The sequence below is a fragment of the Gasterosteus aculeatus genome, chromosome 3 (assembly GCF_964276395.1).
Source record: "Gasterosteus aculeatus chromosome 3, fGasAcu3.hap1.1, whole genome shotgun sequence".
NCBI lineage: Eukaryota > Metazoa > Chordata > Actinopteri > Perciformes > Gasterosteidae > Gasterosteus > Gasterosteus aculeatus.
Genome location: NC_135690.1, coordinates 6918720 through 6945657, shown reverse-complemented (window position 1 = coordinate 6945657; position 26938 = coordinate 6918720). Strand labels below are relative to the sequence as shown.

The 26938-nt window shown below is 50.3% G+C and overlaps 1 protein-coding gene across 6 annotated transcripts in view; it reads left to right on the top strand.

The window, feature by feature from the left end:
- The window catches only part of chd7 (chromodomain helicase DNA binding protein 7), a 54771-nt gene that overhangs the window by 2966 nt on the left and 24867 nt on the right, over window positions 1-26938 (top strand). For 5 of the 6 annotated variants that reach the window (XM_040170649.2, XM_078098851.1, XM_078098852.1 and 2 more), the window contains exons 2-7: window positions 11106-12658; window positions 13020-13336; window positions 18916-19391; window positions 24910-25054; window positions 25740-25865; window positions 26141-26206. In XM_040170649.2, the coding sequence (XP_040026583.2) occupies window positions 11212-12658; window positions 13020-13336; window positions 18916-19391; window positions 24910-25054; window positions 25740-25865; window positions 26141-26206 (2577 nt within the window). In that variant the 5' untranslated portion in view covers window positions 11106-11211. The remainder of the gene's footprint in view (window positions 1-11105; window positions 12659-13019; window positions 13337-18915; window positions 19392-24909; window positions 25055-25739; window positions 25866-26140; window positions 26207-26938) is intronic. The other variant, XM_078098850.1, reaches the window with a different exon arrangement.

Below are 26938 nucleotides of genomic sequence, written 5' to 3'. Positions count from 1 at the left end.
TGTTTCGCCCTCCCCCGCTTTACAGGGGAAAGAGACACGTTGTCTGGAACAGGTGTCCATCAACGCGTCACGTGTTTCAGTTATCTGTTCCCTGTTGTTATGACCTATGAATCATTACCGTGATCAGCTCTGGTTATCTCGACTTTTTCACTCGTAATATGCGCCGCCATCTCTCGCCCTTTTAACCAGCTAGATACATTTATTGGGGGGGAAAGTGTGTGTCACAGCTCGTGGCTGACAACACTGTTGTTCTGTTTAGTGAAAATGTCCATTGTTCCTGTCTTTGTCCCTCCCATGTCATTGACTCTTTGCTGCGTGACGTTTTCTCCTGAGAAGGGTAACTCATCAGGCTTTGGTTAATTTGGAAATTCCTCTTATTTCTCAATCTGAAAAAAATACTTAAAATGATTGTTGCAATATTTTCATCAAAAGCAGCTATTTTACATTTAAACACAGATGCATGTGAAGATGGGGGCTAAGATTAGTTTTCTCTTGGAGGCATGTTTTACTTTTTTTCAGTGGGACTTATTTCATCCTAAAACGTAATTCATGTTGAATGTGATGCATTAGCCCCCGTTTGCCACATAGAAAATCAATTGTTGGTGTTTTTGCACCTGCAACATGGTCGTCGTGAAGTGACTGGACGTATTAAGCCCGTCCTGCGTACTTGAGAGAGGTGGAGGCCCGGGTGGAGGACCGGGTGGTATACGATGGGGGCTACGCTGCCTTGTTGCTGTTGGAGTTCTCCAGTTATTAGAATGATGGTCCAACAAAGAGAGAGAAGCCTCGACACCACCAAGTGATATTGTAACTGAACAATAGCAGTTGTTGACGAGCCGTTGAATCCCACCACCGAGGGGGGAATTTCCTCTGTGGGGGTGTGGAAATTTCCCATTCTCCACTTACTAAAATCTCCACAATGTCCCCTGAGCGCTATTTCTGTTACTTTACATATTTTGAGTTGCAGATGACTGACGTTGTGTAGTTGATGTTGATACACTGGTACTTATCGCATCGTTATTGATTTCAGTCTTCAGATTGAAGTCGTTTTCAAGCCGTTTGGTCGATTTACCTCTTTGTCAATGCAGAAGAGACAAATGCGTAACAAACTTTTTCTTGTGCTGCCAGTGTGTGAAATGACTTGTTGTTCAACTGTGATTGTTTTTTTCAGAGGGGGGGTGCACTGGACCGATACTTAAACTTTAAGAAAACGATTGACAACATGTTTTAATTTTATTGCCAAGGCAATTTTTTCTTCTTCAAATCGAACAATAGATTAACTGTTTTAAAGTACACTGTAATTATGAATAAATACAAAACACGTGGCATCAAACTCTTTAACTTCACACTTTGAACTGTTAAGTTTGCAGTATACGTAGTGTTTCCCCCCCTGTAAGAGCCAGAAGTGCCAATATTAGTTCTTTGGAATTTAACTTTAGATTTATGCTCATTGTGCAGGAGCGAAATATATATTACGATAGATTGACGCTCCTTGTTTGTCTCAGAGCTGCGTGAGGCACGAGAGCACATCGTCTATCTACTGTGTGGCAGAATTTGTTATTTGTATATTTAGGTAACATCTGCTTTAATTCGCGTGAAATAATGTCACTGTCTGCAGCTCGATTACTGCAACTTTGGGGGGGGGGCGCGCGCGCTCTGTGTCCGCTGGTGGGAGCGTGCTCACCTGTGCATCGGGAGGGAACTGTTGTGCACAGTGTAAACTTGTAGGCTTTAATACCAGTAGCGGAGACACTAACTTAAATAAGTACTGACAGCAGGCCAATGGCTAGCTAGCTACAGTAGCTACACAAACAGTAGGCTGTCGTTAGCTGCTGCGGGACACAGTCATCAGGCGTTTTGCTGCTGTAGGGTCTGGTTGTATAAGATGCCAATATGGCACCAATTCTCAATGTCCAACCCTGGGGGGCTCAACTGCTCCATGTGTAATGCATCTTTATGGTTTGCATAATATCAATGGCGTCAATGCAGGTGTAACTTTCCTGAAGCCTTTGCAGCCATGTGATCTGGTAACCAGCCATGTGATCTGGTAACCAGCCCTGTGACGCTGCGATGCTCCGGCTGAACGTTTTTAGCGCTGGGGACCTGGGTGGTGTTGGGTATCCGGAGGCAGAAGGAGAGACGGTGTTTGTCATGGGTGGCCATTTTGTCTCCCCTCATGTGTCGTGGATGAGTCTGTGTTTGACACGCGGGAAGTGCTGCTGTTTGTCCTCATCTTTCATCTCAGCCCTCCATCGCGCCACCGCCACGCACCCACAATTTGTCCCCCTCCACCCATACGGGAGCTGCTGCTACTTTCTGCTCTCCATTTTCACCCTTTCCATCGCTCTCTCCCATCTTTGCCTGTGTGTTCCCTCCCTCCCTCCCTCCCTCCAGTCCTCATTTCCAGCCAAAAGGTTAGCGGGGGTCTTTAGCACAGTGATGACATTCAAAACCAAGTGTCATCCCTGTCTCACTCTCACCTGTCTCTCCCTCTGCTTGCTCCTCCTTTGCACTCTGCCTCCCCCATCCCCCCACCGTCCTCCTGCAGCGAGGACCTTCTGGACCAAGTGCTGTGCCTAGAAGAGAGGCTGGCGTTCATACAGCTCAAGTGTTTGTGTGTGGGCTGCATGTGTGACGGACGAGGCGGCTTGTCAAGTACATCCCTGACCCGCCTGTGCGCTTCTTTTTTAATCTCCCCTTGAGCGCAGTCGACCTGTGCCCCCCCCCCCCTCCCTCCTCAGCGCTCCGCCATCAACTAACCCAACGCTGCTGGTGAAACAAAACAAATCTCGTCCCATTGCCGCACAAACCGCGCCGGGCTGCGACGGCACCACTGTGGCATCTTTCCACCCCGTTGCTTCTCTCCTCCACTGAGTCACACGGCCAATGAAAGGTTAAGTGCTGCCTTCCAGTTAGGAAGATGGAGAAGGAGGCAAGGTCAGAGAGGAGTGACTAAATACAGGAGACCATGTATTCATCTCTCCTGTAAACCTCCTGTTAGACAACGCCCTCCCGTCATGGGGGGGCTCATGCTGCTCAAATGACCCAGAGCTCAAAAATGTTGTCCTTGAGATGCGTGATCCTGCGCACCTACAAACTGAAGGACGGTGGGTCCTGCAGAGTGAATTGACTCTGGTTAAAAAAAAGGGGGGGGGGGGTTAGTTCCTTTCAGCCTCCTAGAAAGGACTCTGGAAGTTAATTGGTTGTTAGCAGGCAGGGGGGCTGGGAGGGGAATCGGCCAATCTCTGGGGACATGATCCAGGCACGCCGGTCCCATTGGTCTAAGAGGGCATGTCAATAGCAGTGATTGATTAGGGTGTGTGTGTGTGTGTGTGTGTGTGTGTGTGTGTGTGTGCGTGTGCGTGCTCTCACGTAGAGCAACGGTGTCTTCAGATATTCATCATAAAACCGTTTCTTTGGAAGCTCTTGTCCATATTTTGGATCAAACTGAGAAAGAGAAAAGTCCCGCCCGTGGCGTCGTTTGCTTCATGTTGTCTATCTGCACCGGGATGACAAATCTCTCACCAGCCCCCAAAACCACTGGGGCTTTCTCGTAGACCGCCAGCTAGTGACAAGTCCTGAAGACTAACCCCTTTTCAAAAGTTCTTCTACATTTGGGGATCCCCCCTCCCCCTGTTTGTACCACTGAAATCTCATTTGCATAGTCATGCAACAATTTCCCCCCCCAGCAGCCGTGGTTTGATTCCTGATCTTCATTTAGGTTTATTGACGGGACTGAAGTTGTACGTTGGGCCGTTTGGGTGAAATCCAGGTGGACCCGTGCTGACGGGGGTAAGATGTCTCCAGCTGCTGCCAGCGAGCCAAGCCGTCTGAGGAGAGGCTGTGGCACCAGTAGGAGCAGTCCGATATAGATATAACGTATGAATGGAGATGGAGGATGTATTTCTCTTTTAAGATATCTATTTCAATCCCACTGGAAACGTCTCGATTGGGAAAGTGGGCCATTGTTTGTGGGCGGAGCTATTCGACCGGCGTTGATACCAAATATTGACGGTGAATAAAAGTGGGGCAACGCATCATAGGATTAGAAATATTATGATGTGTCCATCTGGCATAGTGAAGAAAACATCTCGCACTGATTTAAACAGCAGTAAATCTTTTTCCAGGGGACCTCCTCCCAACTCGTCGTCTCCGTAGCCTTTTATGACGCCAGTAACCCGCTTCGCGATTTCACAGCCACACGTAAGACTTCCTGTTCTGTTGCGTAAAAGTGTGAACGGCGTGTTGTCCTCTTCCTCAGACCTCCAGTCCGTGAGGTTTGCGGCTGAACTGTGTCAGCGCCGACGGCGTCGCCACTCGCTGACCAATAGGAAGCCACACGTGTACAGATGCCACTCGGCACACTCATGAGCGGTTTCCTATAACAGGTTCTTTAGCTGAATGAGGGTGCGCGCACACACACACACACACACACACACACGTGGTCTCTCTCCTCCCTCACAGGTTCCTTGGTCACTCACCCCTTGTGGCCTACTTCTCTCTCCCTCCGTCCCCCCCCTCCCTCCCCCGCCGGTCTCTCTGCCTCTTCTGTCCTCTGGGATCACACTGGTAGCTGGCCAGTGGTTTTTCCTACCACATGGTAAAGGCAGGGAACAGATTGGATAAACACAGTCCTTTCCTGCTGACCCCCTCCTTCCGCCAAAAGGCCCCCGCTCCCCCCCCGCCCGACATTCACGCTGCACACTGTCCATTAACGAAGCAGCCGTGCGTAAAATAACCAGATTTTCTCTAGCTTCACTGCTTCTCCCTTTCTTGATCTCCTCCTCCCCCGCCTCCCTTCCTTCCTTCCGGGCCACAAATCCCAGTCCCAAACACACGGACCCGCATCCCCTCACTTGAGCGTAATTACACACGCAGCTAGCCAGCTCCAGCGCGCCGTCCTCCATTTGGGAACAAAGGTATAAATTATAGCGGCTTAGATCCCGCCGGTGGTGGGAGGTGGGTGGGAGCACACGCGTCCTCCCGAGGAAGGGGGGGGGGGGTGGGGGGGGGATCGCTCACTACCTCAGGTGTTGCTTTGGGGGTAGGTTGCTGTACTTCTTGACGCTCTGGCTGCACCCTGTTGGTCTCTGCCTGCCGCATGAGCGCAGGAAAGAAGAAAAAACCCAACGCTGGTGTTGTTGACAGGGAGAGATTTCCTGTAGTAGTCTGGAGGCTACAGAGCGTTTACTTTGTGCGGCGCACACATGGCCGACTACCAGCGCATGCACGCGGCCTTCTGGACGCCTTCTCCAGTACGGAACCCGATCAGTCTTTTTTTTTATTGAAACAAAGTCAATAAGGAAGAGGCCTTCCGGAGCTCTCGGGTCTAACTTGCATCAAGAGCGTGACAGTCACGTGCACGCCGGTCTGTGAACAGCAGAGCAGGAAACGAGAGAGGCGTGTCACGGAGGGCCGTGCACCTGCTGGTTTTCATACCAACTGAAGTTAACACACATGCGATGTCCCCCAGTGACTCACCTTTAGCCGTTTACAGCGCGGGGATTGTACCTGAACTTTAGCGTCTGATACAGAAGTCAAAGTGTGACGCTGTGGATCGCTGTGGCCCCGCTGGCTGTCGCCTGCTGGGGGCTCGACCCATAGTTGTGGTTTGACAGAGCTGCGCTGTCGGCGTGAATCCCTGGGCCTCGCCGGCGAGGCCGCTTAGTTCATCAGGCCCGTTGAAGCCCCCCCCCGGTGATGACTGCTGGCTTCAGGTGAGGCGGAGCTGGAGTCAGGAACCCTTTATGTATTTCCCTTTTCGTCCTGAACCCGTCTCACACCGAACAATAAGTCAGTCTATCAAAATGGAAGCCGGTAAGCACTTTGGAGAATCCCAAATGGATAGTTGGGCGCAGAAAATGTGTCCCCTGTGCTGTTTTACAGACATCAATAACTGGTCATATTCCTTTAGAAAAGGAGCAGCAGATTAATTTCTGATGGAAATGATATTTATACAAACCGTACTAACACACGGCTGCCTGATAGTTCAGTTGACTGACTGCTCTTCATCATGAAAGCCTCACTTTACTGTGACGTGTGGAGCTCTGTCTTCTGTTGGAACACGGCTACTGTAGCTGTAACGGAGTTCATCTCATGACGACCGCATGAATGATGAATAGTTAAAATGTCAGATAAACATCAGTGTGGTGTTGTGAAACCACACTAGTGAACACTTTCTCTCTGCGTCACTACGAGCTCAATCTGCTGTGCAGCTGATGCTGATACCAAAGGGGAAGGAGGCAGACGGCTCGCTGCTGATTGCAGCGCTGCAGCGCTTTTCTGCTCGGTTGTCCAACTTTGGGAAAAGTTGTTGAAGCCCGTGATGTGAACAGCACTTCTTTTGATTAGTGTCTTCCCAGGTGGGAGCGGACAGTAGAAGCCCAAATCCATCGGGTCTCTCTCCTCACCACGTGTGTGTGTGTGTGTGTGATGGCCGGGCTTGGGAGGGGGAGCAAAGGAGTAAAAGGCCTCATCCTTTGATGAGATTTGTTGTCCAAAGCACGCTGACCGTTCACCTAATTCCCTCTGCAGTGACAGCTGGGCCTCAACGCCAAGCGCGTTTCTGTGTGTGCGCTGTGCGAAAGAAACAAGACTGAGGAAGTGGTACAGAAAGTTGAAGACAGCTGAAGGCTGAGGAGAGTGAAGCCCCCCCCCCCGTTCACCGGACGGGCAGCACCCGACAGACGGGGAGTTGGACGGGAGGAGGCGAGTAACGTGTGCAGACCAACTTTGGCTCGTCAAAGGACAGAAAAACACCAATCTACTTTTTAAACTAGCGCCGTTCCTCTGATGAAAAGCCTCAAGGCTGTTGCACGCACGCACGCACACACACACACACACACACACACACACACACACACACACACACACACACACACACACTCTCAGCCCGCAAGTGCTCATACAGCTATATTTGTTCTGTATTGTAGAACTCTTAATGCGGTGTGCTTTTGACTCTGCTGACAGGAAATCTGTTGCCTTCTCAGTTACTTGGTGCAAAGGATGTGAAATTACACAAATGTACTCTCACTTGGCACGGGCGCGCATGAAGGAGCCTTTTTTTGTTCTGGCTGTAGTGATTGAAATGCACAGAGTGATGTAACTCAACAGTGCCGTTTCTCCTTCCACTGTGAAGGAGAAGTCCTGCTGCACCCTGTGGTTCAAACACCTCCTCCGTGAGAACCTGCTGCTCTCTGCTTTGGTCTCTGAGCAGTTATGACCACTAAACTTGAACTTTGGGGATTTGCAACCGGCATTTAAGTGATTCATTGAAAACATGGCCGTTAAATATCTAGTTTTGACCAACCGAAGAGCTTCCATAGGTTTGTATGGGAAAAACAAACCTCTGATCTGATGGACACAAATCTACTTTTAAAAAAGGGGCATTTGAAATTCCAATTTCTGGTCAGAAGTGTTGAGATAGCCACGATGTGGGGATGATGTCCACTTCTAAGCAAAGGCCAATATATTCTCTATATATTAAGGGGTTTTGTCCTTTTTATCCTGACTGCCTTTGGTGATGGCACATTGTAAGATATATTGTCCACCCCACAGTGCTGTTATTCGATAAACTTGTAGAGAAATTAGGAGCGCTTAATTTGATGTATTTGATCTCTCTGCTGATCCAAAAGTAAGTGACAGTGTCAAATAGTTGTAGCAGGGTGGAAGTATTGCGTCAACGTTCATCCCTTTTACATCCGTATAGTTCCTGGTGTTATGGATTATTCCACATTAATGTGGCTGTAGGCCCTCAGTCTGCTGTGGAGAATACGCCGACGTTGGCCCACTTCCTGCTGCAGTGGTTCCCCTATCATATTGGTTTAAAAGAATAGAAAACTCGTCTCCTTTCCTTCGACACATGATAGTTCACCTCAATATGACTAGATCACGATTTGTTGTTACGAGCCTATTCATAACGCACTACACGCGGTCTCCGTGCTCGAACAGGCCGCTGTGCCCGAGGACCACAAAGTGCATCGAGATGAGCTCACACAGGCCTCGCCTATTGCCCCGACCATCATATAGTAGAAGAGTTGAGCCGCTCCGGTCTTTGTTGGCGGCTGGTTTTATGGTTCAGAGAGCTGGAGGAAGAGGTTTGGTAATTGCTACTAACAACCCAACAAGATTGGATGCTCCACTCGGGCATTGTGGAGAGCGCAGAGGCCTCAAAGGGCTGCAGGGGGTCTGCTTTGCTGTGGTCCTGTGTCATGCTAATGGTCCCTGAATGGGTATTCTTTGGTTGTCTATAAACAGTAGTGGTGATCGATGATGGAGAAGTAGTTTGGCCTTTGTTATTTAGTACTAAAGAGCAGGGGGTCACAATGCTGAAATGTCTATAATACCTATTGGATAGCATTTATATCACGGCCCCAAATGGATAAAAGTCTTTCCTTTCTTGGCCGGTAGCAGAGAACGGCAGAATGAAACCATCTTTAACGCGTTAGCCAGCTGATCTGCCGTTTGACTTGTGATCCTGTTAACGTGCTGTGGTTGGTTACTGTGCTGTTGAGGGAACATATTAAGCCAGCAGCTCGTTTCCTGTTAAGCAAGTCAAGTAACATCGGTTTTGAAGAATAGTCGCCGTCTTGACGCTAACTAACATGGAGTATTTAACTCCGTCCAAGCTTTAGTTTTGAAATGCTGTACACTAAACACCAGCCTGCCACTAGCACAGTAGGGGCAAGACACAATATTTATTAGGAAAGGAAAATGACCAATTTGTGTGAGCTATTTTACCTGAAGCAGTAAGTGGGTGAGTAAAATTAGTAGGAGGGAGATGCGTGTAGCGGAGGAAATAAATGAGGTGACGGAGGCGGGGGAAACTGTAGGCACTTGTGTGTGATTTTTGCATAAAAGCAACAGGGACCCCTCCCCCTGTCAGATGCAAGGCCTACTTGCTCATAGTCATGCATGCTGGCATCCACCTACCTCCACCCTTTTCACGGGGCCTGGCTGAGAGTTGGGGAGGCCTCCCAGTCCCGTTATGTCTCTCTAGATCGTTTATTCAAAAATGTGAGCAGTTAAATCGTGGTGCGGGAGGCTTTGTGAACGCACGTTATGTTCCTCAGCAGGCGAGAGCAACAGAGCGGCTCCAAAGGTAGCGCGCGGCTAACTGGCTTCCTCAACACATCTGTCGAGACTGAGTGACTGCTTAGCCAGCCAGCTGAATGGCTTGAAAAAGCTTGCTGGCCTGTTTGCTGGCTAGATGGCAGCTGCTGCTGTTCAAACAAGAGTTGCATCTGCTGGGCCCCTTTGTTCTGTGTGTGTGTGTGTGTGTGTGTGTGTGTGTGTGTGTGTGTGTGTGTGTGTGTGTGTGTGTGTGTGTGTGTGTGTGTGTGTGTGTGTGTGTGTGTGTGTGTGTGTGTGTGTGTGTGTGTGTGTGTGTGTGTGTGTGTGTGTGTGTGTGTGTGTGTGTGTGTGTGTGTGTGTGTGTGTGTGTGTGTGTGTGTGTGTGTGTGTGTGTGTGTGTCTTTCCTTGGTAAACATGCAGGTTAATCCCCTGCACCTCTTCTCAGCAGCTAACAAGGCTGTGGATAAATGTTAAAGCAAATTGGTTTGTATGATGCAACAGGGTTTGGAGTGCTTTGTGGGAAGCTATACTTTTTTTTAATTTCCTGACCAGTATTACTGTTTTAGACTGACTTGTATGTGGCATCTCAGCCTGCATTTTGAGTCTTCATGTTGGAGTCAAGTGACTCACTTTTGGTACATGTCCTTTTTCCTGTCTCAGTCAACACTGCTACCAGCGCCCTCTTTGGTGTCTGTTGGATGTCAGCCGATTGCCGCAGTGACGCCACGTTGTGAGGCACCGTCTTCGATGCCACTTGTGATTATTTCCACATTTAACTTGACAGTCAACTAATCGGATCTGATTCAATTTTATTTATATTTCTTTGTAGCTTCTCATGTATACATGAGCTATAGCAATATGTTAAGCAATGTCAATGTCAAACAGCTCGACCATTCTGCACAACGCTGTCTTCTGCATCCGATTCACTGCTTCCACAGTTGGCTCTCTGTCGTGGAGCTGATTACTTCATGCTTCTGTAAAAGCAAAGAACAAAACATTTGGGAACTGTGTCTGTTTGGAGGGTTTTTGGAAAATCTGATGTAAGTTAGATCAGAAAACGATTTATTGCAAAGTCTGTCGAACCTCTGATGGCAACGCTAGCAGCCACAACATGCTAATACGCTAACTCACAGGCAGTTGCGAACGAGTTGGCCAACGAGCGGCTGTTCGGGTAGCCGACTTTTCAAGGTCAATGAATTAATGCGTTTACTTGAAAAAGCAATACCATCACATACCGGGATATGGATTTTTGGCTGTACCTTGCAGTCCTACCTCCATCTTAGCCATGACACTCAAAAGTAGTGGGCGGTCACTTCATCGTAGGGCTGGGCGGTCTACTGCTTCAACCGGGACAGCGGTTTCTGATGTCCTTGCGCTATGAATTCATCACATACCGGTGCACCGCCGTAACAACTGTTGTCGATCTTCAGCGGGCAGCAGAATATCTCATCTATCGTCGTATGAACATTTGGCCGTACCACTAGAACTACATAGTATAAACTAGTAGGTCCCGTCTAACAAATCGGTTTAGTGTTTAACTCCAGACTTACTTTTTACCCGCTAGCCCCAAATCATGATTTAAGCAGCCCCACCATGTTGTGGCACGGTACATTACATGTCATTTAGCTGACACTTTTATCCAAAGCGACTTACAATAAGTGCATTTCAACCATAAGGATACAAACATGCCTGTATGTTTTTCTTAAAACCATATGCTGGTGTGAAGACGTGGCATGTAGCTATACATGATCAATGCTGTGAAAACGCAACCCCTTTTTCACACATGAATTCTTGCTTCGACTTGCCTGCTTCGAGTCATTTAGTGGCAGCCGTTGTTTAATGAATCAGACTTTGAGCGTGTCTAACTTTCCGCATTTGTCCAGGCCCGCTCAAACCATCAAGGAGCTTTTTAACTTCCTTTATCACTTTCCAGCTTTCAGTACAGCCCTCCGTTCAAAGCGTGCGGCAGCCTTTTAGTCCTATGCACTAATTCCAATTTTCTGTCCCCCCTCCCCTTTGTCTGTTTCTCCAGGAAACTTAATTAAGACCATGAAGTAGTACGCTTCAAATTAGCAGTTGGCTGATTAACACACCTCCCTCCATCCAGTCCCCAGCATCTGCGGGCCCCCCACCCAGCCATGGCGGACCCAGGGATGTTGAGCTTATTCGGGGACGATGCAGGGCTATTCTCAGATGGATTGGATGGCTTGGGGGACTGCTTTCCTCCACAGCCTGCTTCCGCCCAGTCCAACCCTTTAACCCAGCAGAGTAACCCCTCACTGAGCCACGAGCTCCAGGGAAACAGGGGCTACCACCAGGGTATGATCCATGGGGCCGGGGCCGGCCCTGGGCAACCTAAATTGGGGCAGATGTATGACCATGGCCCCTACACAGGCTACGATCAACCTGTGGGCCCCGGAGGACGAATGATGGCCCAGAACGGCCCCAGCCAGGGACCACCAATCGTGAACCCTGCCATGAACGGCATGGCTTCCCACTACCATAATAACCCAGCTAACTCTAGCAACCCCCTCCATGGGTACCAGGGTGATGCTGGCACAGGTGGAGGTGGAGCTGGTGTTTGGGGACAGCAAACGCAGCAACAGCAGACTAGATCAGCTTATCAGCAGCCTCCGACACAAGCAGGGGCCGGCCCTAACCAGATGGGAGCCTATCAGATATCCCAAGGCAACTATGGTGGGATGCAAGGCCCGCCCACATCCAATGCAGCTCGCATGAACCAACACTACCCTTCGCAGAGCATGGCACCCCCTCCTGCTCAGGACCCATCTCACTACCTGGGACATGGAATGGGTGGCACTCAGATGAGACTTCCCCAGCCCCAGGCGCAAGCCCAGGGCTATCCCAACATGGGCCACACAGCCCGATACCCACAATCCCCTTCCAGACAGCCTTCAATCCCCCACCAGCACCAACCGGGCATGGGAGGGTTTGGGACTTCCCGGTACCCTGGCTATCAGGCCCAGTATGGAGCCATGGGACCTGGGATGGGCCAGGGGGGCAATGTCAATGCTAACACAAGCCCGGCCATGGGCCCAGGACAGCTCGGCCAGAGGTTTAACCAGGGATCAACCCCAGCAGCTGGGCCACAAGTGCAGCGATATCCACCTGGACCACCGCACCAACCCCAACCCCATCCAACCCATTCTGCCCCAATGCAGCAGGCAGGGCAACAGGGCCCGCCCATGCACCCCCAACACCCTCAAAGTCTGCCCCAGGCCCAAAACCCGCCACAATCCCACCTTGCCCCCCCAGCTCAGGGAAATTACCCCTCCCCGTCATCAATGTCCCCCATGCGGGTTTTGGGGACCCCGACCCCTCCTCCCCAGCAGGGAAGACCCCCCAGCGCAGGGTTAGTTGGAGCTCCGGAGGTTGCAGGTTATGTAGCCCTGCAGTCTCAGCCCAATGCTATGGTGCAGAGAACTCCCCAAATCCCCCTGTCTGCCCCACAGCCCCAACACCAGCAGCCCCACAACATGCCCCCCAGTGCGGGGCAGATGTATCCCCGCTTGGGGCCGCAGCGTGGTCCACAGATGGGGCCAAGCAGGCCTCCGCTTCAGCAAGGTAAGCACCGGGCGGTGGCTGGGTCCCATGTTGGTCTGTCCATTCACTTCCACTAAACACATTCATTAACAAGCTGTAAGATGATCGTCTCCACGGTTTCTGCCAAATGTTCATAGCAGTCTGAATATCAATAGACCAAGACTTTTACTCTTGTTTCTGTTCTGTTGATTGCCTGTAATCATAATTCAACACCTCCTTTGTACTTTATATAAACGGATTTTTCTGCTGCCGGCATCTGTTACTCAAATATTGTGTTGTTGAGACAGAAAGAGGGTGTTAGTGATGATGAGGAAAAACTCCTTGCTGACGGTCATGCATCCACACGCTGACGGTGCGTCCCTCTCTCCGTCTCCACCCCCAGGGCCTCTTGAAGCTCCGGCCAGCCAGGGGGGAGACCAGCGTCTGCTCCAAGTCCCCCGAAGCGGGCCGCCCATGCAGCCCACTCCCATTGGTTTCCAGGGTCCTGCTGTCGGGCAGCACGGCGTCCCGGCCCCGACACAGTGCTTGGCGCCCCCTGCCCAGAGCACTTCGACGCAGCATGCACACATGCCTCCCCAGCCGCGCCACCTGCAGAGCACACCCCCTCTCCCCAACCAGGCCTCCCACCCCTGGGCGCCCCCTGCTTCCCACCCGCTCTCCTCACCCCCCCTCACTCCACAGAAAGTGCCTCACGTACAGGTGAGTTGTGTGTGTTTCAAGAGAGTGTTCATTTCTAATGTGGGTGGGGGAATGTGTGTGTTTGGAGTGAAGGGTGTGCATGACATTTGAGAACACAGCGGTGCACTGGGCGATGGTTCATTGTGGAGGGGTGTTGTGTGTTTTTGCCGTGTGAGTGTGTGTAAATGGATTTTTGCAGCGGTTTGTTTCCTGTGAGCAGCATATCCTGAGATGTGTGCAACAAACACACACATGCTTGTCTGTGTGTGTGTGCACACACACACACACACACACACACACACACACACACACACACACACACACACACACACACACAGCGGCGCCACCAGCATAATCTATTCTCCCCCTAGCTCCCATGTCTCCCCCTTCTCTATACAGGAAACCTCCCTTCCTGTCTCTCCCTCCTCCCCGGCTCTCTTTCCGCTATCTGTCTGTCTGTCTTTGTCTCTGTCTGTGTCTCTCTCTCTCTTTCAGTCTCTCTCTCTGTTTGTCCTGCCCATTTCAGGGGTGTCATCTCTGAGTTAATGTTGTGTAGCCGGATGTGCAGAGAGCATTTTTGTAAAAAAAAAAGGGAAAACATTTAGGAGGGGTGGAAAAGAAAAGCTGGTGGGTGATTAGGAGTTTGGTGGAGGGGGAAACATGCTTAGAGGAAGAGAAGTGGGAAAATTAGTAAAGAGTCCAGATTGCTCTCCAGCAGAAGAGATGGACGGGCAGTGGTGGGGGGGGGGGGGGGGGCAGTTCTCCATGAACCTCCATGTTTGTGCTCTGTGCGAGTGTGCCGCCATCGCGGCCCGCATGAAGCACCCTCCAGCTCCCATTAGCTTGTTTTGTTGCTCAAAGCTCTTTCTCTCCACTGACCCATTCACACACAATAGCAGCCCTGTGCCCCCCCCCCCCCCCCCCCCCCCCCCCTCCCCCCGCCCATTCCGTTCTCGCTCACAGTACTCCTCTCTTACCGCACCCCACCCCCAAACCGCGCGTCGCTGCGTTTTGTGGTTGACATTTCAGCCGTCGCTCTCTATCTATCCATCCAGCACTCCTGACCTAGATGTCAGGTTGACTGGTGAGTCCTGCGCCGCGGCCCAGGCGAGCTGCATGTGCCGCCCCGACTCTGGCTGCAGGCCCGGCAGACCTTGTCATTACGCACGCACAGTGTGGCTTTGGATGGTGTGGTCTGAAATGGGATGGCGAATGTGCCTGTGGAAATAGGATAGCCTTGCATGAGGAGTACTCAGAATGGTGTGTGTGTGTGTGTGTGTGTTTGTGTGTGTGTGCGTGCACGTCTGCGACACAAGAAGGGAGTGCTCTCTGTGCCTCATGATGCACTTGTTAGAAAGCGAGACACACACACACCAAGCTGGTCAGTCAGTCATAATGACTGTATGTCTGGTACGCTAAGCTCCATCTGTTCACTAAGTATGGTTATTACACATCCATGCAAATGCACGTACAGACCCACACACACACACACACACACACACACAGACGGGCCTCCGTCAGCAGCTCAAGGTCACAGCTCCAGCAGAGTGCTGCGCTGTAACCTTTATTCTACATCTCACACACAGTGTGTTGCGTGCAGCACTTTAGCTGACATATAACATGCCTGTCTCGCCCCTCCCCCACGCTCGCTCGCTGTCAGCGAGCTGCCACAGCATCCAGCTCGCCGTGGCTTCGAGGAAACACTCCTCCGGTGGTTGGTCGGGTCTCGTTGTTTGTAGGGATTCCAACACATGGAAATGCTTGTCACTGGTTGATGGATTGTCTTTCACGCGTTTCAGCCGCGTGCAGTGACCAGGACGTGTAGTTGCTCAAGAGATGACCTTCAAAGTGGTCCATGTACGAGTGCTGCTCGCTTCTCCTTTAAAGCTCTGTTTTTGTACACTTTGTTTACAGTTGTCCATTAGAAATGTCTTTTAAAATGGGCCCATCATCAGACCCGTCAGAGCAAGGCATATCTGATTTAAGGGAAGATAAGCCACGGAGGGTGATTGTGGCGTCCTCCGCCGTCCTCAAAGATGACTCACTTAATCGTCCTACGAGCAGCTCGCCGGGCTTCTGCTCTGTAAGTGGTTTCATCTCTGTTTTGGTGGTGGAGTGTTTTTTTATTGGAAACCCACCTCACCATGATTGAAGAGCTGAGACACGCAACTGCTGCTGTCTGAACCGAGAGGAGGTGCTTCCTCCTTCCTGTGCTCACTGTGAAGGTTTCATCATTCACAGATGAAACATTCACTCTACATACGCAGCATGTTTGAGCTTTCAAAATGTGCTTGGTCAGGGCTCACGCCCTCTGAACGAACAAATCGATCAACCCGATCAATTTCGCCTTCTCCTATAGCTGGATTATGCTAATAATAATAGCAAAACTTAGTAAACGTCTACCTGTAAATATGTGTCCCATAGTCATATGTTGGGCGCGGCGCTGTAGCCAACAATTCATATCACGGTAAGATTCTGACGGTAGTCCGGTATGTCCCGGTATTTCTAGGCTCATTTTAGGTGCCTCATCACCCCAATCAAGATTATATTCCTTTAAATGTGCCTGCTGGCAGAAGGCTTCATGGAATTATCATCCAAGGAGAGTAATGATCTCAACTCTTTCAGCATATGTAGATCAAAACGAGCCCAAAGAGTCCAATTCAAAGAACAGTACATATATCTTCATAACTATATCAGCTTGTATGTGTAGTTGGCCATATAGAACTAGGAGTTTTAGAGAGAGTGTCTGTGTGTGTGTGTGTGTGTGTGTGTGTGTGTGTGTGTGTGTGTGTGTGTGAATCCGTAATAATCAAACATTTGATCAAGTGAAGCAGTGAAACATGGAACATCCAGAAGTTTATTAAGCGCCAAATAAACCAACAGAACTTTACGAAGAGCACGACATGCAGCGGCTTTCCAGATGTTCTCTGCATCGCAACACTGTACAGACATGGACAGTGTGAGAGACAGTGTGTGAGACAATGTGTGAGACAGTGTGAGGGACAGTGGGCGCTTGGCTGCAGCGTGTGGTGTTCATCATGTAACCTTACGGCTCCATAAGGTCTTCTTGTAAATAAATGATTCCTGTCTTCAGCATCGATAGCGCTCGTACAGGAAGTGATCTCATAAGGGATCTTTGATGTCTTTTGATATCGCTCCTTCATCAATGAGGAAGAGGGCTGCCCTCATTTCCCCGGGGAGTGATGAACTAATCCAGCAGCTGAAATGAACCTGCGCCGGAGCAGGTTCAAGTTTTTGGATGCGTTTCTATGGTGATTTAGCCATGCTTGCTTTGAGGAACCGAAAAGCCTGACTCGTGTAATCTTATCCTGACAATTATCCGGCTAACTCCGTTAGCCACGTTCCAGGAACGTGGCCCTGGTGAAGAGGAGTGAACCCACCGTGTCAGCTCCTTTGTGGGAACGATTTGGCTTTAAGCCGAATGAGAGAAGTTAATTGTGCGCCGCGCCTTTCCGGTGAACACATGTTCTCTACGGCATCGCACCAAGCCCGATGCCTCGCCCCGCTCCGTGTCCCTTGCACCTTGTTTTTGTCAACAAAGGTGTATTTCTTATTTATTTAGGGTATATTCTTTAACATTCTGATTTTAATGTCTAAATATTTGGGAGAGAAAAATGTTTTCTTTGAAAAAGCGTACCGGTATTATGCCTAAAATTACAATATCGCAATATATTTTAGTGCAATATATCGCACAACAAAGTAGTTGTCGTGACATCCGTAGTGATACTGCACTGTCATCACTGTGCACAAGTGACTTCAAGTCACGAGGCGTTCAACTGACTCCATGGAGGATAATATGTTCTCCATGTTGTCATGTCTGCCACGAATGAATACATAACAGGATAATCATTCAAGTGCAGCAGTTCAGAAAGCTGGACAACGTGAGACTACTCAACCAAACCCAGAAATAAAATGGACTCTGATAGCAAAAAAGGAAAGTGCAAGATCTGCTAATGGTCAGGACGTCCTGCTGTTTGCTAACATTTGAGCCTTCTTGGAGGGTAAAGGAAGAAGCTAAACAACACTAACCGTATTTAATTTCACTCCATCCTTTGGGAGTCTTGAGTGTTTCTGCCTGAGATTGAACCCTTCAGAGCGTCGTCCTCACACAGGAGGAGAGATGAAACTCAACCCAGCCCGTCTCCTGGTCCCTTCCATGGATCATTTCCTCCAATTCACTCATTGGTGATATTATTGTGATGGAGGTGTGTTATCCATTCCTTGTGGAGAACCATCGAGCTGAATTCATCCCGCACAACGCCGTGTGTGTGTGTGTGTTTGTGTGTATACACTGTGTGTCTCCATTGTCATTCGTGTGATTGATTATCTGGGAAGCTTGGCAGGAGGACAGATTTATCTCTTGGCACTGCACCCCCCCACACACACACCTCGCTCGCTCACTCACTCTTCATACCCCCAGTTATATCTCCTGTGTGTGTGTGTGTGTGTGTGTGTGTGACCTTGCAGTAGTCTGGTGTGAAATGTGCGCGTGTACATAAGCATTTTCCTGATGGAAGTGGACTTTCAGTGATGGCACCCCGACTCCTTCCTCCACGGCAACACAACCAAGCGCCTTTGTGCACGCACGCACACAGAGGGGAGCTGCTGCCTTGGCATTTTGCTCTAAACTTGCTGATGCACACACACACACACACACACACACACGTCTTTGACACACAGTTGCATACGCACATTCTCAAAGGCACGCTGCTATGACACACACAGATGCACATGCACACTCCCTCGCTGCGCCTTTTTGAAGTATGGAGATAATTTATTCGTGTCATGATGCCTGATTTCCCATCTGCTACTGGGACCCTGAGCAGCTGGAGGGAGAGGGAGGGAGGCAGGGAGGCAGAGCTGGAAGAGAGGGTGAGGGAGGAAAGGCAGCTGGAGAGGCTCCCAACAGCTGGTAACCAGTTGCCTGTCACGGGGAGCCTACTTGGGATTGGTGAGGAAGGAGAACGGGAGAGGATTTAGTCTGCAGGAGGAGAAAAGGCAGCACTCAGTCGGTTTGTTTACCGAGGTTAGCCTGCTGGGGCGGGGGGGCAAAGGTAGTGTAGCCATGTAGTCACCCATTACTGCCAATCTCACCCCCCACCATGCAGAAAGTGTGTCTATTGAACATGACCAACTGAAACGTTTCAACGCAGACGTTCTCCAACTGATCCGAGCCAATAAAAATGGATTAACAGTTTTCATGGCATGGAACTGAATATCTTTGCCATCTAGATTGTGGATTACGAATTGATAGAATAACTAGTTTCAATTAGTTTTCATTATTTTAAACAAATGTGGGTAAACAACTAGCAATTGAATGACTTGTCATTCACGCACATTCATAGAGTACAGGAATAGAATCCCTATTACAACCCAAATATATGAATGAGTCACAAAGTGAGAAATATTCACCTGCTTTTCACGCGTATCTGCTAACATTGACCACGTGTGCGTGTGTGCGTGTGTGCGTGTTATCTCCTGTTATCTCACTGATATTGTCTTGATTTATTCCTATATATCTTTAGGTTTTTAAGCTGAAACACTCAAATTAACGGCTGACTTTGTCCTCCCCCTCCCAGCATTCCCCCTCCGACCCGTCAGGCGACGCCTCAATGATGGTTCCTGACAGGTCGACGGTTGGCGCCGGAACCACTGGCCAGCCAATCAGCACAGAGCAGCCCAGCAACCAGGTGACCAAGCCAAAAAGGAAAAGGAAGAAGAAAGCTAAAGTAGCGGCCGGAGAGGATGAAGGAGGGAAGGAGGCTAGAGAGGAAGCAGCAGCCAGAGAAGGAGAGGAAGACGCAAAGTCTGACTATCTCGGAACAGGAAGTGATGCGGGCGAACATGTGGCCGGCACAGGTACTGTAGAGGGAAGTTCACCGCCGATGGAGGAGAAAAAGAAGCGGAAAAAGAAACCAAAGGAGAAGGTGGAGGGCAAGGAGCCCAAGGCCCCGAAGACGCCCAAGACCCCCAAGACCCCCAAAGAGCCCAAGGAGCCCAAGGAGAAGAAAGCCAAGAGCTCAACGCCCAAGACCAAGACCCCCAAGAAACCCAGGTAGGAGCAGCTTTACATTGGTCATTCTGTTTTGTGGTCCTGGAGGGGCAACGTGAGCGGATGTAGCAACACGATGGACCATTCGCTAGGTCTGGATTTCTGAAGTTTTAAGGTTAAATCGGTGGTGTGGGTGAGCCCTGTGCCTTCCCCGGGGAGGAGATGGCCCTCATTCACCCTGGGGCCAAAGCGTCCCAGGGCTGCTCACCGTTGGGGGTGGTGGTGCTCACAAGGGCAGGCGAGGAGGAGGAGGAGGAGGAGGAGAAGTGTGCACGTGTGCAGTTCATTATGTCCACATGGACTGCATGAGACACACTGGACCAGCTAATGGAAAAGAGAACTTGTCGAGTTTTAGATCGAGCAGCAAAAAAGACTCTTGGAGTATATTTGCCCACAATGCATGTGGTGTCATGTGACCTTTGCACATGCGCACAATACAGTGCCCTTGCTAGAGCGCTTCATCGTGCAGCCCTAGATCCACACTCGCTAGATCATCCCTCATGTGCCCAACCAGGGGGAACTGAAGAGGTCATGACCTTGTGTGCGTTCACAGGGCTTAGTGAAGCATTGAGCGAGTGGCGCTCCTGACAGATCGGACGATCAATCACATTTTCTTCTATGGATGCGGATCAACGGGGTCAGAACCGCTGTCAGTTACGCAGGTCGGGGTAGAGTGGCCTTATTCACCTGCTTCTTAGCTCGTCACGTTGTCAGTTAACCCCCTGCAAATGCCACATTTATTCTAAAGAACAGACTATATTATCATAAGGCTTAATAAATCAACTCAAAATGAAATTTGTAGATTTTTCTATCGGGTATCATGTTTGCAATGTAAGATATCTGACATTAGAAAAGGGCATATTTCCTAAAGTATTCAGACTGACATTGTTTCTGTAGGTGGCGCTCTAATACTCTGTAAGAAGTAAGTAAACCGCACAATTTCTTCAAGTTAGTCTTTAAAAGATGCTGCTGTTTTGTTTTTTGTTTTTTCTTTTTTACAAACTAATTTGAAAAGACCAAACCTGACGAAATGACTCCCCCCGACCGGACGAAATGACTCCCCCCGACCGGTCTGTGAAAGGACTGTTATATTAAACCAAACGGGAGGAGATGGCCACTTTGTTGGGACTAGTTTGTGCGGCGGATTAACCCACATTCTGTGCTCTGTGAGCATCATCCATTGAGTAAGTCCTGATATTGATTAGCTGGATCCAAGTCATCGGCGTCGCTCCCTATTGGCTGGGAGCTCCTTACTCATCTTTTACGCTGGTCCCCTCTGCCTCGTCCGCTTCTTCCTCCACTTTTTTTTGGATAACTGATGACCCCGACGTGAGCGTTTTTATTTATTTTTTTGTCCCTTGGCAATTGGTTTGTGTGCGGGAGTCAGATGTGGTTTCATTGAGATGGCGGAAACTTGATCGGACTGAGGAATGTCAGGCGCCCCCCCCCATCCCCCCTTTCCTCTTGGCCCCTCTTTTATCCTGAGGAAGAGGGAGGAGCAGAGCGGCAGGCAGGGGTCAGCGCTGGGGGAGGTGTGTGTGTGTGTGTGTGCACTGTGGGGGAGGGGTTGCTGGTTAGTGGCAGAAAATGGCGTCTAATGATAATGAAGGCCACGCTGCTGACCACTCCACAGGCACAACTGTGTGTGTGTTTGGGTGGGGGAGGGGGCGGAGGAAATGTGTGGGCGGGCCAGTGCATTCTCAGCCGTGTGTGTGTGTGTGTGTGTGTGTGTTGGTAAACTAGCTCTTATCTGTTGTCAGGCTTTTCCTCCATCTTGAGTGGCGGCCCGGAGCTCCCAGGTTAATTTAGCATAATAATGGCTGCTGGCCATTCACAGCTACTCTAAAATGGTGGACCGCTGCAATCACCAAACTATCCTCTCTTGTAATCCCCCCCCCCTCACTCCGGTCCCACCTCTTCCTGCTGAAGAGGGTCGGAGCCTTTCATCTCTTCCCCCCCTCCATCACATCTCCATCTTCGCTCCTCTTCCCTGACGCCGTGTGGATCACGCCGCGGGTTCAGGGTGGTGCTGCCACGCGTCTGCACATTTCCAGATCCTCATCTGTCACCCATTCCTCCCCACAGCGCCGTGTCCAGCACACATGAAGATGCTTTCCGTAACACTAAAGGTGTGTGTGTGGGGGGTGGGTGGTGTCACCTCACTCTTTTCCTTTGCTCTCTCTGAGGAAGTACATCTATAAATAACTGAGCCCTCGGCGGCCGCGCGTGTGCGTGATTTGTTTGCAGTACACACAAACAAGTCCGACAGGCACGCAGGCACCTTGTGTGGCTGCAGACGCCTGTGCAAATACGGCACTTTTAAACGTGTGTGTGTGTGTGTGTGTGTGTGTGTGTGTGTGTGTTGCCTTCTGGCCGCTGGTGTAGGTTTTTAGTTACCATGGGGCGGGTGTGTGCACGGGGCTTCAGTGGCATGACTCACCAGGCAGCAGGTGTACCTTACACTCCGCCCTTCCCCCTGTGTTTTTTTTTGTTTAATTTCTTCCCTCATTCTCACTCCCTGTGTTTTACTCCACTTCCTGCTCTCGTTCCCTCCCACCTCCCCCGACGTAGAAGGAGCGTCTCCTCTCCCACAAACTGACAGAGGACACCACAGCTGGCCGGCAGGCTCTAAGCCCACGGGAGTGAATGAGAGCCGGGGAGGCCGGTGCCCCCGGACAGTCACATGAGTCTAAACGAATGCTCACGTTGCTCGGCCCTACTGGCTACCTGTTGGCACCGGACGGCACAGACAGAAGAACAAATGTCACGCCGTTTCCCGATTTGATTCCCCACAATGTGCTGAAGCTCTGTAAACAGACAGCCACTTAATAACGAATTAATAAAGCCCCGCTGACAACACGCTCGCCCTCTCCAGGCTACCAGGGGCCAAGGTTAATAACAAGTGTTTCAATAGATTCCAAAGTTTGATAAAGCGATAAAGTAAGAGAGGCTGTACTTTATCGTCCAATAATGTAACAGTTCGGGGGTGTTGTTAGGCAACCCTCAAACTACATTATTAGTTACATTATTGAATATAAAGTACAGCCTCAAGTACCTTTTAATTGCTTTTATAATACGGTTACCAGCAAAATTAGAGAAGTAAATCGCTGCCTTTCAGCACAAAGTAGTTGTAGCCACCAAACGTTGTGTGTCTCATTTCAGTAGTCTAGAGACAAATAGTCCCTGTACCTGCACGTAAACAGCATCGGGTCTCGCACCGTCTCATTCATTCACATCGATCATGACGTCCACCTTGATTGTCCGGTTGCGAAAGCTCTCATTGCCTCAAACCGATCATTTGTGGGATTTACGGTCGAGCAAAATCTAACCTGCTGCTTTGAGAGCGCAGGGATACGGAACGCTCGGGTCAATGTGAACAGATACTGTACATCATCGCTGAATAAGCTGTGCGCTCGCTTGTAGCCTTAAGTTAGCTTTGGACGTCTGCCGATTTAGCATTCACTCTTTGAAAGTGCTGTTTGTTTGGTAAAAGAACAAATGTCCGACTCGTGAAGGAGCCAGTGTGTCGCTGACTTCCTGTCGGCTACAATGTGTCGTCATCCCTCCATCGTCGAATGTGTTCATCTGCTGCTTCTGTCAGAACGACGTTAACGGTCCACACAAGGCCAACGCTAAACCGCTGCTGAACTTGTTTGGAGTTCGCCATTGTTGTCGCATTTGGGAACAACTGAACTAGAAAAACAGGAAATGGGAAAAGGAGCGCATGAGTCTGAGCGGCCGGACGGAGCCGAGCGCTTTAGCGAGGCGATGAAGTGATTGAAGAGAGGAGTGAGGCCTCTAAGACGCAAGGAGGAAGAGAGGGGAGAAGGCAGCCAAGTGGAGATGTGTGTGTGTGTGTGTGTGTGTGTGTGTGTGTGTGTGTGTGTGTGGCCAGATGGCTCCAGCGTGTGGCGACCAGCCAGAGGAACAGGTGCAGGTCACATGACCAGCCGTTACCAGGGAGATGGTGATTGCTTTTGGCGTGAGGATGAAAGGAGAAGGGCCCCAGGGACAGAGGGGGCGAGAGACGGGGGCTGGGGGGGGAGAGCGAGAGCGATCCAGGCATACAGTACTGCAAAGGGCAACAGTCGCACTGCGAGGACCCAGCTGTTGTACGTCCAGGAGGGGACGGGACCGTGTCCTTTGTGGCCTGAATGTAGGACTGAATGTTGGTCATTCACGAGACGTGTGGTGGGTTCGCATAGCCGCGCTGTTGTTGGTCCAGGTTTGTGGAAAACATGACATGGCTATAATGCTAACAAATCTGTTATGGAACCCGTAACTTACGGATTTCTTTTAAAGAAAACGTTGCCGTACAGTTTTTCGCTGCTAATCTTTTTTGAGCCTCAAGGTGGCAGTACCCAGTGAACGCTAGCAAACAAACACCACTTGTTCACCACTGGAGAACATGATGCATGAAGCGTCACCCGGGGGCTCCCAGACTTTGAGCTGAGGCTAAAGGTTGTTAATATATGTCCCTTTTTATGTGATCATAAAACATACAACACACAACAACGATGTCCTAATGGACAATAAAGTCTCCTCCTCCCTAAAGCCGTCACAGCGGCTACGTTCCTGCAGTGGTGCCACACCGTAGGCCGTATCCAAGCGGATGTAGACACCATGACATCACCCGTTGTTTGTGCCTCGTTTGCTGTGGACGAGTGAAGCCCAGTTAGCAAAGCAAACGCTACGTTACCAGAACCCGCCAGCTCTCCTTTTTGTTTTAAAAGCTGCCCGTGCAACTGTTGTACGACCGGAGGAGTCGCCCCCTGGTGGTCAGCATGAGAATGCTGGTTTGAGGCCCCTCCGGTACGAGTGGTCTTACTGGACTGCAAACACAAAGTCCATTAGCATCCCCAACACACTGGCGTAGCTACTCTAATTGGAGTAGATTTGGGAACCACTCACAATCCTAAATGTAGCAAAGCATCGTTATTGTACAGGTTGTTACATGACCTAAACCATGGAGCATGCAGCTGTTATTAGAACATCCTGTTTGTAAACTTCCTTCATAACCAAGTGGTCGTAGCAGTGATGTGACAGACCGAAGTGTGTGTGTGTGTGTGTGTGTGTGTGTGTGTGTGCGCCAGATCCTCTTGCACTCCATGCCAGAGATTAGAGGAAGCTTGAAGCCCTTTCAACCCCCCCCCCTCCTCCTCCTTTCTGTGGCCTCTCTATTTTCCTCTGTCTGTCAGGCTGCCTGTCTCTCTCTCTGCCTGTCTCGCTTCCCCCTCACCCCCCTTCTTCTCAGTTTCTGTATCTCTCCATCTTGCTCCCTCCGCCTCCTCGCAGTCTTTCATCACATTAACCCCCTGTGTGCCAGAGCCTGAGGCTCACTAATGATTTCTAAATGGGTAAATCAAACATGGCGACTGCCCTGGGACAGACAGGCACACACGCGAAGGCCTCGAGTGTGTAAACTGAATAGGAAACACTTTGAGGACTGTTTTGTTATTTTTTTTTTTTATCCACTTGTCTCTTCACTGACTCGTTTGCTGTTTTTTTTTCTTCTCTTCAGCAGTAAGAAGGTTGAGTCTGAGGGCGGGTCTAGCGCTGCTAAGAAGGATTCCAAGAGGAAGAGAGAGCCGTCGGTCAGTGATGACGTGGAGGTGAAGTCTCCCCCTCCCTCGCCCCCTGAGGAGGACGACGATGACGGTGTCCAGGTAGGCGTCTAAAAAGTATTCTTCAGGAAGCCGTGTGAGAACCGCAGAAGGCCATAAAACCCCTTTTGCCCGTGGCAGCCTTCTTCGTAGAGAAAGCAGGCGGCGAGTGTTTGTGTTGTAAACCGGCCGTGTTGACAGACCAAGCAGACCCGGCCCCCACCAACGCATTCACAGCTTCTCAGCTGCCGCACACATCTATTGCTTTTTTTCCAGTGAAATGCCATTTGCAATTTGGAGGAACCGAGGCCACTCCACCGTATCCCCCCCCCTCCAACCCATCAGATCTATTTTCTGTGCGATTTGTTATGATGCAGACCATGTAAACAAAGCAACAGCTGGCTATTGGCTGCGCAAAGAGCGGCGGCTCTCACTCAGACGTGAGAATACCTCGGCGGCAGCGCGTCTTCCACATTAGCGCCTCACACTTCCTTATTATTTGGCAACGTGTTGGTGTAAACATGCCGGCCATATGGAGGAGAATGGTGACAATGAAGTGTGTCCTGGCAGCCGGTGCCCCCCCCCCCCCCAGCCCGGCCCCAATATGCATAAAAGGCCCTCTGACGTTTTGTTCTGTGGTGCGAGTCCCTTTGCATTGACACATCTCCCCTGCCTTACGACCAGTAAATGAACAGAGTGGGGGGGTATCGAGTCATCAAACCTACAGCTGATGTCCTCTGTCCCACAGAAGCGTCGCTCCAGCCGCCAGGTAAAGAGGAAGAGGTACACGGAGGATCTGGAGTTCAGGATCTCGGACGACGATGACAGCGGCGACGACTCGCCGGCACCCAAGTCCCCGTCGTCACAGCAACAGGTACAGCCGCAGGACCATTACGCCTTCATTTAATAAGTGTCCGACATGAGCCCCATTTAGCTTTGTCCGCTAACACCCATGGGGGGGAAAAGACTAAACTACACGAACTCTGCAATGATCAGGCTTCTTGTCGGACAGCCTGTTGCGTCTCCTCCATCTCGACGAACCAGGAGAAACTCTTTCGGGGTTAGACGCCAGTGCGTGTTCAGAGGGATTGTGGGTCAGAACAGGCAACGGCCATATGGGGCTTAGATACATTTCTTGTGTGTGTGCAGGACGTGGCTGAGGCTGAGGGGCCCATCGTGGAGAAGATCATGGGCAAACGCATCACCAAGAAACAGGTGAGGCACGACGTAACCGACAGGGACACACACGGCCGTCACGTCACCTGATTAGCTGCTCCAGCAGCTGGTCTGAGCAGATTACACACACACACACACACACACACACACACACACACAGGGCTCAGACAGTGCGTGTGTGTGTGTGCTTTTCAGGCGGCTTGTCTAAAGAAAGCTCATCGCTGAGCCAACGCAAGCACATCTAGTCACCAGCCAACTTTTCTTTGCTAGCCAGCTGCCAACGAGTTACCCCCCCCTCCACACACACACACACACACACACACACACACACACACACACACACACACACACACACACACACACACACACACACGGATCCATTCAGAGTTGACCTCAGGCGTGGCATACAGCCAAAACCACAATAGTAGCTACGCCAGACGCCAAGCTAGCGTTTCCTCAGGCTGTGTGTGTGATTGATGATTCATGACGTTACAGTAGTAGTAGCATGGCAGAGCTGTGTGTGTGTGTGTGTGTGTTTGAGGACTAATGGTGAATGGAAGTGGAAGGCTCCCCTTTAAGAGCTACTGTGTATTTCCCTTTCTCACACACACACACACACACACACACGCGCGCTGTATGTAGAGAGAAACACTGTTCTAAGGTTGAATCTTTCTATATTCGAAACGTTCCTTCTACTTCTATGCTGATGAATCTGGCCTTCCTGTTTTATCTACTATTGTACCGTAAAGGATAACTGCAGGCCAGCTCACT